Below are 12943 nucleotides of genomic sequence, written 5' to 3' on the forward strand. Positions count from 1 at the left end.
AAAATAAGCACCCAGCATTACCACAATCATTTTGTGTTTGGTTCAATAGCACACATTTGTATAGGAGTACTGTTCATTCAATTGTTCTACTGTATTTATGTGCCCACTTCTTGTGTGTGGATCTGTGTCTGAGCGTCTCTATTCAAATATGAATATCGAAACTGTGTCAGCTAAACTTAATCTCAGACAATGTTTGGCTGAAATCAACAATGGATTCCCTCCTCTGGTGCCAAGCTGCTCTTAAAGCGTCTCTCACTCGTGGTTTTCTTCTTTTCCGTCTGAGTGGGAAAATCGGTCTGTGTGTGTGAGGACTGTATCAAAGTGTTTGAGCGAGAAAAATCAATGCGAGTTTGAATTCTGAATCCTTCCCCGTCCATCACTGTGCAGTTTAGCTTAGTTGTGTGTTTACTTGTGTGATCATCACACGTTCTGACAGAGGTCTGGACCCCTTTGGGAGTGCAGAGAAATGTTGGTGTTTGTTTGTTCTGCATATATTAAAGTGCCTATTTGTGTCCTTGCTGGAGGGTCCATGGGAAAAAGGAGAGTTGAGGTGTGTTGCAGAGCAATTAGGCACAAGGGTCCTGCTCTTTTGCCTCTGTTTACACATGCAAAAGAAAATTAGTAATTGAGTTAAACCTGAAGAAGAAAAAAGTGGCACTCCTATGGTACTATGTATAACATTATTGTGTAACACTTTATAATAAGTACACACTATTAAGCATTAGTTAAGCATTAAATACTGAATTCATCATTTATAACACATGAATAGTAATAAAAGTTTATAAACATGGTTAAAAATGTTTTACTCATCATTGATAAGCACTAACTGTATTTATAAACTACATATTAATGAGTATGCATGCATTATAAATGAAGAATTAAGTATTTATTAATGTTTAACTAATAGTGTTAGTAAAAAAAGTGTTACCCATTATTGTGAAGGGTGTGAGGCCCCTGGATTTAGCCGCACCACTTCATCCTGAGTCTCCTGTGCTGAGCATTATGTTAACTGTCACTGATATGTTCCTGTCATAATGCTAATGAGGCACATATGTGAATTTTGAGCATGTGTCAGGGAAGCAGTGTGAGTCCTATTTGTTGCTGCTCGTGTTTGACATGCTCCTGTCAGCACCATTAATAAGCAGCAATAACTCCATCTCACGTATGTGAGCGGCTGCCATTGTCGACGTAGGAATGATTTATGAAGCCTTGAATGTAAATGAAGAGGCCATTGTTGGAGTTGCAGCTGATGTGATGCACCTCATTCATTCCTATTCCTTCTTTAACCTCGCAGCTTGTCCAGCTATCCTTCTTCTTCCTCCTCTACAGCGTCCTTTTCAACCTGTCTTCCCCTATCTCCTCTCCCTCCCTCTCTCCCTCCCACGCTTGTCACACTCTGTATCTTTATATCGTTCTATTGCTCCATCATTGCCCTTTTCTTTTGCACTTGCTATACTTTCCCCTCCTTTTCTTTTTGGACAAGCCATCCATTCTTCTGTCTTTCCTTCATGTTGTTAACTAGCTTTCATGATTTCATTCCTCCCTTGCTCCTCGCCTTCTCTCTCCCCCTCTATCTTCCCACAAGATTGATAATTACTAGCAGCACTGTAGCTCATGGCCCAGTTTAGAAAAGGAAAAAAAAGGAACCATGTTCTCCTTTTATTAGAAGCAGAATCAAACACTACACAAGAGACAGACTCCCATTTTCTTGCATGCATGCAGCAGACACACACATATGTGCATGTATGTGTACATGCAGTTACACGCAGAGTGAGAGAGGGAGACGCAGAGAGAGAGAGAGCAGCTAAAATTGAAGGAGAGCGTGGTGAGAAAGGACGGGAGAGTCAGGGAGTCCTGAAAATAAAGCCGAGGAAAACCCCTGTTGTTTAGTTTGGTCAGAGCAGAAGAAGAAATGCCCTTGGCTGCTCAGTCATGCAGGCCCCCAGTAATTACCTCCAACGTTATCAAGAGGAGCTCGGCTGGAGGCAGATCAGCCAGCGACATACAGAGCTCAAATCAAGCCAGATAAATACATTAGTGTAATGATAACCAACACCGAGCCATACACTACGCTGATTAGCGATAAACCTCAACCACTGCTTATTTTTCAGAGCAATTGCATTGCAGAGAGGGGTTTAAGTGTCCTTGATGGCAGCCGTGATGCATACAGTGATTACCTTGGGTTCTTATGTGCACTGACCTCATTTATACAGACACATACATAATTGCTGTGTGAATGGTTTTACTGTAGGACTCGGCTCCAGTCTCCCCCAGGTGATTTTCAAAATGATTATCAGCTCTAAATGTAAATTGATGAGAGGCATCCCTGTGTAGACCGTACATCAGTTACTGCTGGGATTAAAGACAAATCCAATTTAATAAACAAAAAGCTCTTATGGGTATAATCTGTAAATTGTTCAAAAAACTTTTTTTAACTCTTTTTTTTAACCCATCAAAGTCCCTCTCCCAAGATATTGAATGAAATATTTCTCCTCAATGTAAAAGATCCACAGCAAATTGTCATTGAGCTTATAAAATCTATACAGTAGTATTGAATCTTTATTTTTGTTTTAATATATTAGCAATTTTCAATTTTCAAATGATGTTTTACAACAACATCCCTCAAGGCTCTCCCTCTCTCTGTACACACACTTGCTTCTTTTTTGCTCATGTGTAGAGAGGTCACTGGAAAAAGGCCTGCTGATGAGTCAACATGTTGTCGGGTGTGCTGACAACACCTGTGTGCTGATGTACATAAACAGACACGGAGCTCTCTTTGACCCACACTCCACTGACCTGGATCAGCGAATGTGTTCTGTCACTCAAGCCCACACGTGTCCCAGGAGTGATGAATGTAGTCACTCTCCTCTCAACGGGAAATACCCAGGACAGCCGAGGCTGCAGGTTGTGTTTCTGGCATATTTAGCCAAATTTCTGCAAAGCAGATGTAGGCGTGCTCACCCTGAAAGGTAATGTACAATCCCTGCTGTTCTTTTAACTAGGACTACGGGGATGTACCTCGCCCTAGATGACAGGATACATATGGTGGGATTAATCATGATCATTAACAGTCAACTGACGTAGGAAGAAGACTGTATGGTTACTGTTTATTACATAAAAGCTGACAAATAAATTAAGAAATAAATGAAGTCTTTGCCCACTAAACAAAATATCCTATCCTCCACCCTAAGAGCAAAGAATTAAATTCTCCACAAGACTGTTATTGCCAACATAGTCTCTGGTCAGGTGCATTTTCACTCACTTCATACACTGTTGTCACACAAGAGATGAAATGATTGGTTGCTTTATCAGTTAGTGGATGAAGCAAAATATTTGCAATCTTTTTGATAACTGACAAATAATTACATTTGTCAAGTAAAAATGTCAAAAGTTATCTTACAGATGCTGATAAAACAAGTCATTTCAATATTTCTCGCTCAACTGTCACTGGCATTTTCACCATTTTATTATATTTGGTGATCAGCTAATTAAAGAAATAATCTGCAGATTAGTCATTGCCAATATAATGGTTGTAGTGATGTTCTATACAGCATGGGAATCTGTGTTACATAATTATCACCAGATAAATAAAAGTATCAGAGGTACTTATTAAAGAGACAAATGTCCTCCTGTGACCAGACTGTACAGTACATCAGCCATGTGATAACGTTTAGCCAGGATCATTTCTAGCTGTACGATGTCCAATGGAAAGTATGGCAAATAAATGACTAATTTAATCAACAGAATATGATTAAGTCTTATATTGTGTTGTGTGATCTATAGAACATTGTTACAACAATTTAATATCAAATTTAAAGTTTGGTGGTGTGGCTCGAGTGTCTGGTCATGAGATAAGGCCCAACTCTGCAAAATTAGCATAACTCTATGCCATCGGTCTTTATCCAATATTTGAGAGATTTACAGTTACTTTGTTATAACTAAAATGTCAAAATGGACCCCAAGATACTTCTTTGTCTAAACATCTTAGAAAAGTATCTTAGTTCATTACCTTATGTGTTTTTGAAAATGTAAAATGTTACTCTGAAAGGTAACTACAGCAGACAAATTTGAGTCTGTGGTACAAAATGTTCTCTGAAGAAGTAAAGAAGTAAGAAGAGAAATACTTTAGAAAAACAAACATTACATTTGTTTTGGGTACATCTCATGAAACTATGATTGCTTTTGGCCCTCTGCCATATAAAATATGCTCTTACTGTTTGATTACAAGTATGCCCTACCATACCCAAATCAGTACACATGACCTTTGAGTCAGTAGCTTTTCCGAGTTATCATCTTCTCTGTTTACCCCTGTGGAGCAGTGGAGGCTATATGTGCACACTATGCACCCTCATGATACAAACACAGGCTTTTTGCTCATGTAAACAAGTCTGTGTGCTTTGCTAATCCAACCTGAGGTAGACTGCTGTCACAGTGTGTCACTATCTGTCAGTGTACTTCTTCAGGGCTTGTGAAAGAAAAAAAAGTTGGTTTGCAATCGTAACATGCGCTCACTCTTGTGTGGGTTGGGCACAAAGAAATCATGTTTGAAGAAAGACTGCACTAATGCTGTGCACAAAGTGTAGTTTACTCGTTACGAGGAGAACCACCTGCAGAAAGCTGCAAACCTGCAAAAACATTTACAGAACGACTTCTGTAGACATTTATGAGGTGCAGAAGGTCTAGTGAAAGACATTGCCCATTGCTTTGCCCAAGTTTTGACTCATCAGTTGGTTTCAGGGGGAAAAAAGTCAGTCATCATTTAAATGGCTGAACCCAGGATTATATTGTAGTAATATAACAGAGCGATTTGATTTCATCCATCTGGCTATATTTCGTACTAAAATGATCAATAGGCCATGGAGCTTTTACTATGAACAGAAGCAACAATTACATACACATCGGTTATGGAGGACACTTCATAAGTGTTGTTAGCAGACAACTCAATTCATGATGACACAATAAAAATTTATGTTTCACTAGTGCTTATTATGACGGTTTTCTATTTCTCCGTGATGATGCACAATGGTAACAATCTTACTATTTTCCACTGGCCCCAAAATATATATTTAAAGCAGAAGTAAGTGATATATTTGTGTTAATATGAGTCTTAAATAGTTATATCTTCCGACAGCAATCACTTACATAGAGTGTTTGGACTGAAACACAGGTCTGTCAGTCCCTCTGCTCTGCTCTGAGCCGAGGAGAAAACATTTATCGTATCCTACAGTTTTTATCCAATGAGGAGAGAGAACGGCATGCAGGGCTGTGTGTGCAGCCAAGGAACGCCGTGAATGTGGCGACGTAGGGACGAGGACTGTTATGGTGCGTTCAAGGAAACTCGTATTTTTCCGACCGTGAAGTGGTACCAGTTCGATCTGGTACGAGTTCACGGGTCGGAAGTTACGAGTGGCCGTTATAGTGACTTTCACCGGTAAAACAGGTCGGAAAAACACGAGTGGGTTGCCTGGAACGCTACAAAGTCGTAAGTAGGGTTGTTCGGTATACCGGTACTAGAGTGGTACCGGGGTACTAACGCATTTAAAACGGTACCATACTGCGCTTAGATGGGACCGGTACTTTCATTTTGCGCCGCCGGCAGCGGTGACGTCGCCGCGTGAAGTGCCACATTGTAATTTGAGCCGAGGCGAGCGAGTGAGCAGCCACAAACGAAGCAAGGTGCTTTTTTAAAATTACCATTACAGCGCCACCTGTGCCTGTATTTATGTGTGTGTGCGCCGCGCGGGAGAGAGAGAGACGGGCCGCTACAGACTCGTTAATTAATGCAAACACTGCTGGTTGATACGGTAAGTTTCGTTTTTACTCTCTTTTCTCTCTCTCTCTCTCTCTCTCTCTCTGTGAGTGAGTGAGTGAACACAGCGAGGGAGCGATACGCGGAGGAGGTGGGGGTCAATTTGGTCTACGTATGGGAAACAATAGGTGTGTGTGTTTGAGTAACATGAACGTTTGTGTTTCATTCTATAAACTACTGATAACAATTTCTCCCAAAAATTACAACTGGTCAAAATAACAAAAAGAGATGCAGTGTTTTCAGACCTCAAATAATGCAAAGAAAACAAGTTGATATTCATTTTTAAACAGACCACTAATGTTTTAATTTAGGAAGAGTTCAGAATAATATAGATGGAATTTTAATCCTGCAGCAGCAGTGACTGTTTACTGATTTAGTGATTATTTACTGGTACATAATAGTTCTAAGATTTTCTAATAAAATAAAGCCAATAATGACATTTTTTGTGTTCTCTTTTTATTTGGAAAAGTATCGAAAAGTATCGAAAAACATGTTGGTACCGATACCGGTACCAACATGTTGGTATCGTGACAACACTAGTCGTAAGTCGTGACTTGAAGCTGTAATTTACGATTTCAAAAGCCTGCCTGGAACGCAGCATTAGCGAAAACGACCGGACCACTTACTTCTGCTTTAAATAATTTAAGAAATATAATGAACATGCAATAACTACCTGTCTAATGGCTTCAACTAATGACTACCAGTTAAGAAAATCGTTGGGCCTTTGGCCTGACAGCTCTGCTATATAGGCTTGGGCCAGTATTCAATACTATTGAATTGCAATATTGCAATATTTCCTTCCATGTGCAATATTTTTCACAATATCAGAAATCATTACTGTTACCTGTCAAAAGAAAAATATATAGCTGAAAATATAAACCCACAACATTGACTTGACATGAACTATGCTGTACAGTAACATGTGTGAAGGGGGAGAGAATATGCAGGCCCACACCAATCTTCAGTACAGTGTCTTTTTTATAGAGATGTATTTTCCAGCCTTTAACTCCTTCAAAAGACAAATTTGACCTTGGTGGAGGTGTGTTTGTGTCTGTGTGATGTGTACTCCATTTCACTCTGTATTTGATGATGAATGAATGAAGATGATGAAAGGGCAACGTTACTCAGGCAACAATGTGACATGTTTGTTGAAGCCTTGATGTATACACTCCTGATGCCAACATACTGCAACGTTAAAAACAAAGACAGAAAAAAATGGAGTCTGGTGTGTGTGTGTGTATGTGTGTGTGTGTGTGTGTGTGTGTGTGTGTGTGTGTGTGTGCGTGCGCGCGTGCGGACACATTATGCAGACACAGATGCTGTCAAGATAGTGAGAGGGGAGCAGTTGGCAGAATACGCATGGGGATGTAGTTCGTCTCTGCTATTTGATGACACCGAGTTGAGTCAGTGTTATGATTATGCACAGTTTTGTTCATTTGCATGTCGTTAAAAGCCTTGTTGCTGCGCTGAATTATTAGAGCCAAAAAAAGAGCCTCAGAAGTTTATGGCAGATGCAAACACATATGGACAGAACTTTCTTAAGTATTCAAATCATACTCTGGAATAAAGTCATGGCCCTATGGACCTGTCTGTCCAAACCAAAATCAAGAACAATTTATGATGAACACACAGTACATGATGTCATCATTTATTTCCTCCAGCAAACTTGTAAGAAAAAAGAAATTGAAGTCACAATAGTCGACACTATATTTTATTGGTTGTACAGGCAACTACAGCTGTGTTGATCATAGTTAGGGATAGGTTTTTTTTTAATTGATTTATCTGCATTTGCATTTGATTAGTCATCTACATTACATGTCAAAAAGAGTACTCATGACAATCTTCAAATATTTAATTTTGGTGTGATTCCCAAACATATCAAGTTTACAAATGTATAACAATTAAAGTTTTTAGTTTGAGAAGCTGGATCAGAAAATGTTTGGCACATGTCACAAATTTTTGCTTGAAAATGATAATCAGTTTGGGGCTGCACAAGTATTCATTATATTCACTTTTCCCAACTAAATTGAATGGCTTTGTCTAAAATAGTTAAACATGCTTTTTGTTACATCAGTAGTTCAAACCCCAAAGATATTCAGTTTACAAATGTACTACAAAGAGAAGAGGAGTCTTCATATTAGGTAGCTGAGGTGGCGTCACAATTTCTGTTTTGTTTTTTCCATTGCCAATATAGTTCCTGAGTAATTGTCCATCAGTCGACTAATCATTATGGATGTAAATCGATGATCAGAATGGATTATAGAAAAACATTCACGTATCCAACATAACCACAACAACAAAATGACTAGAATAGTACGCACACGCACTGACAAACACATAATGACTTGTAGAGCAGAAAATATAACTTTGGGCCTAAATAGTTCACATTTGGAATATCTGTATGGTAATAAGGTGGCAAGAGTCCATGGAAGCTGTTTTTTGTTTCATCATCTTTGAATCTGTGATGCGGCAGCAGTAAAACACGACATTTGCTGGAAGCACACTTTCATTATACTGGATCAGAATTTATTGCGTTGGTGTTGGGATGAGGATTTTGAAGTTAGAGCCAGCTCTGCTAAGTGAAACATTAGTTTTAGTGTCCCTGACAACGAGCAAGGGAGTTTTGATTGCAAACATATTGCAAGAGCTGTCTATTGAATTTCTGTCTGAATGTGCTTTTTCGAGCACGTACAGCCATCACTCTTAATGAAATGACAGTATCATCTCATTCCCTGTTCCCTCACCGTCCCTCTGCTCACTTCTCTCCTCCCTGATCTTTCTATTTCCCTTTCTTTCTCTCTCTTTCTCATCTCTCTCTTTTGCATCTGTGGGGACAAGTAATGAACGGCTTCCCTGCTCTGATTGGATGATGTATGATGTTATTAGGTGAGATGAAAGCACACATAACTCAAGGAATATGAAATGGGAAAAGAAAAAGAAAAGAAATTGCATGAGAACAGATACTGACATGTTTTGACAGGCAGCTTTGAAAAAGAGAGGATGGGGAGTGCTGAAGATGCATGCATGTAACAATGGGAGTAGGTCACAGTTTCACTGATGTTTCAACCCTGGCACACTTCCTTAGGGAAATAGTCCTACAGATCTTATTCCTCCATCCTCTGCCACTCTCTTGCTCCTTGTGCTAGTCCGAAGAAGACAAGCAGATTGTGCATTGCCCTAGGTCCCTCCCTGAGGTGTGTGTGTGAGGGCGAGGATGGAGTTTAGCAGAGGAGGGACTCCCAGGTGGCCCTCACTCCTCCAGAGGCTCCGTTATAAACTGCTTCTTCATCCATGTTTCATTTCCCTTATTAATGCTTTAGGGAGACTTGTCACATCACTGGGCCTGACCAGACTAAGTGACTGAGCTTTACACTAAGTCAAGGGACTTGTGGGGTCCTCCTCGCTGGCTGAGCAGCCAGGCTGAAGAGGCGGTGAGCTGAAGAGCTAAGACGAAGAGAAAACTTACATTTCCACAACACATACGCAGGAGTAAAGGCTATAGGGTACAGGGGCGGCACCAAGAACTCCTGTAAAGATGCTGTCTGTTTCTCAAATGAACGCAAAGTAGACTGCAGGGACTACCCTCATGAAACATTCAACCTGTCTCTTCACCCTCCATCCTTTCCTCCACCGCCACCCAGCCCCCTGATTATATATCTTTTATTTAGCGGTAGACAGACTTACTCTTTCACTTGACTTCATCCTCTGATGGCCCTGGCTAAAAATACTACGGGTGTGGACAAGATGCATTTGCTCAATTTATAGATGCATTTTATTCAGCAGCTAATTGTATATTTATGTCATTGTATGTTATAAAGCTCCAGGGCTAGATGAATTATCCCATACATGTAAGTCCAACAGCAATTGATTAACAAAGCAGTGGCACTGAATACTGAAAACCTATAATTTTTGTGCTTAAAATACCTATATTTTGCCACCTCAAAGAAGTCTCATCTTACAAGAAATATACAACATAAATAGCAAGCAGAGATCAATCATCATCTGTTCTGCCAAGCACCTTCCCTCCCAGTAAAACTCCCTTAAGCCGCTACAAAGATGCCTTTCATGTGACTTTGATTCGTGAGGCAGTTTGTGCTTTTGTTATTTATATACTTGAGATGAAAGAGCAGAACCTAAAGAAAGATACTACATATTACCATATCCTACACTGACACTGTGTGAGTTCACAACATTTGTATGTGATGTTTCAGACCAGTTTAACACTGCATGATGGTTACAATATGTCCAAAGCTGAGCGCATTGTATTCAAGCTCTGTTAGGATGCACTGCTTTATGCTAAACGGTAGCACCATCAAACTCACATGTGTACAATGGCAATGCTAACATGCTGATGTTTGTTGGAGGTAATGTTCACACACCAGTACAAAATTTCAAATCAAACAATTGAAATGAATGAAATGTGTTGTAATATGTGTGTTTTTGTGTGCTTGCTTTGGTCATGTGGAAAAGAATTTCCCTAACAAGTGACAATAAAAGTCTAATGTCTAAAAAAATAAATTGATACTTGGTCCCAAAAAAAACAAATCTGAACTGTGTTATGATTTCAAATGTTGCACACAATAAAACTCCATGTCTTTTCTAGGTTCTGTAAATCACTGAACATGACTTCTGCTCATGACATCTCACCACGGTACCTGTCAAAAATAATGTTGTTCTCCTGTGCTCCCTTGCAGAGCCACAGCTCAAAGGCATTGTTACCCGGCTATACAGCCAACATGGATACTACCTGCAGATGCAGCCTGACGGTACCATGGACAGCACAAGGGATGAAAGCAGCTCATTTTGTGAGTGTGTTGTTTTTTTGTTTTAGTATAAAGCCTACATGTCTTTGCTCCTGGTCGTGTTGTGTAATTTTAATCAAATTATTCACAGTTGAGTCTCAAGCACCAGTCACAGGAACTGAGTCGTAGAACACCTGCAGTTTTCAGCTTAAGTATATGGAACAGCTGATTCTCTCACTGGGAGCCAAATCTCCAACTTTGGCAAAGTTTATGCTGTACTGTATGCAGTGAACATAACCACAGGTGTCTCACTGTGCTATTGGTCCCTGCAGCTGAAATTAGGATTTTGTCAGTTTATCTGTCCAAATTGTTCCAACTAAATAGGAAGGAATATTCTATCAGAGTGTCTATGAATGTTGGCAATTGAATGTAAGCTACCCTTGTTCATTTTTAAAAGTGCCTCACAAAGGCTTTCATAACTTACATCTACTGTACCACTGCTGTGTTTAATATCACAGATGATGATTCCTATGGATCTACAGCTCAGTATTATAAGTCAATTGGCTGACAATCAAAGGTCTGTTTTCTGCCTGATGTATATCTGAATTCTTCTGGTTTCTGGAATTCAAAAAACTTCCATAGCACGTGTGGAAAAGCCACAAAGCTTGTAACTTGTAACACATGTAATGACAAAGTAAGCAGTAGACGAACAAGAACAACCATGAAAATATGAGATAAAGATCAAACGTAATCAGACCCTGGCTGAGAATAATACCATCAACCCAGAACCCACTACACATGTCCAGATTTGAGAAGCAAGCTAAGGAAAAGCAGCTCTTCTTCCTATACCACTACTGAACTGGTACACACTGCCAACATCGCTGCTTTTCTTTGGATAATGGCATCAACAATAATATACGAGAGAGAGAGAGAGAGTCCCCCCCTCTAAGTGGTCTCCATAGATCATTTAATAGGGTCAGTGTTTTATTATGAACATGCAAATGAATCGGCCCTTACAGAGAATTAATGACAAAAGGAGAGTGTAGCAGTTAATTATAAATAAAAGATGGAACATCTGAACTTGACTTTGACTAAAAAAAAGAAGGATAAACGGATATTACAAGACAGATTTTAGCCAAGAAAACTAAAATCGCTGAATCTCTGCTTTCATAAACGACAAAAAAGCGAGGCAAGTGCTTCTAAAAAGATGTTTATCCTGACCTTTAGCGATCTAAATTTGGTTTTCAGATCAGAAACTACTGTATGCAGTGTTCTCTTGGTAGTATCATTTCTTTGAGTTGTCCATTTGACCTTAAAGACTCAAGCACAAGCCCTTTTTCAAAAATTCAGTTTCATAGTGGCAGATTTACTGTTTTATTCACTCAACTATTGTCATTATTTCATGATGAGCTGAGCCTTAACAGGTCCAGTTTCTTTATTTACCTGACACTTCTGTCTTTGCTCTACACTCTATTTTGTGGAACAGATCTAGTGAGGCTCAGGGCCAGTGGAAAGTATGGTGAAGGTGACATGGCATCGTGTTTACATAAACTTCAACTTCAAGAGGTCACAGCATCTGGGCTAAAGAAGGCTACAGCATGCAGCACTGATCCTGCAGCCGTTCAGCCTTTGAACCTCTAACGACAGGAAAGCATTTTCTGTCAGTATTACAGTTTCAGTCTTCTCTGACTTCCGCTTTTCTTCTCTTTCTTTCTCTCTTTCTGACTTTATTCCCCAATTTAGCACAGTTCAATTTAATTCCAGTGGGACTGCGGATTGTGGCAATCCAGGGGGCAAAGACAGGGTTGTACCTTGCCATGAATAGTGAAGGATACCTCTACACTTCGGTATGTATGTGTATATACACTGAACCGAAGAAACCAATTTTCATTTCTGAACTATTATGTTTCTGTTAAAACCCCATATGTGATGTGATTTGGCAAATGTTTGTGTTCAGGTTAGGATATAGATTCATGTTTTGCTGTATAAGGTCCTGATATCTGCACTATTTTGAGGTTCAGCCGTCTGTCAGTTGCATTCAAATATTCAGCAGTGTCTCCTATTTCAGGATTATATCATAGGAGAACAGTGTCAGGAAGAAGAGTCAGAAAACTACCATGTATAACACTATTCACCAGTTTAACATGAGCTATATATACTGTATGTGCTGTGCGCACATATAGCTAATTGCTGTAATGTAGGCAGTGCCAGACTAAAGAGAAAGTTAATTGTTAAGGATTTTATCGACTATCAGGAAAACTGAAAGATGCAGCATGTGTTTTGGCTTTGTGTGCAGGTGTACACGAGCGTTTGAGAGAGAGAAAGGTGATACACAGGGGATGGGATGGGGAGTGAAAGCTAGGATGACATCCTGCCAGACTACCTGCATGAG

At 39.7% G+C, this 12943-nt stretch overlaps 1 protein-coding gene across 1 annotated transcript in view; it reads left to right on the forward strand.

Moving 5' to 3' along the window:
- fgf11b (fibroblast growth factor 11b) overlaps positions 1-12943 on the forward strand; it is a 37874-nt gene that overhangs the window by 10551 nt on the left and 14380 nt on the right. The window contains exons 2-3 of the mRNA XM_085797530.1: positions 10504-10614; positions 12295-12398. Of these exons, the coding sequence (XP_085653656.1) occupies positions 10504-10614; positions 12295-12398 (215 nt within the window). The remainder of the gene's footprint in view (positions 1-10503; positions 10615-12294; positions 12399-12943) is intronic.

This window comes from Trachurus japonicus, chromosome 14 (assembly GCF_045865225.1).
Source record: "Trachurus japonicus isolate A0001 chromosome 14, Traja_1.0".
In the NCBI taxonomy this organism is placed as follows: Eukaryota; Metazoa; Chordata; class Actinopteri; order Carangiformes; family Carangidae; genus Trachurus; species Trachurus japonicus.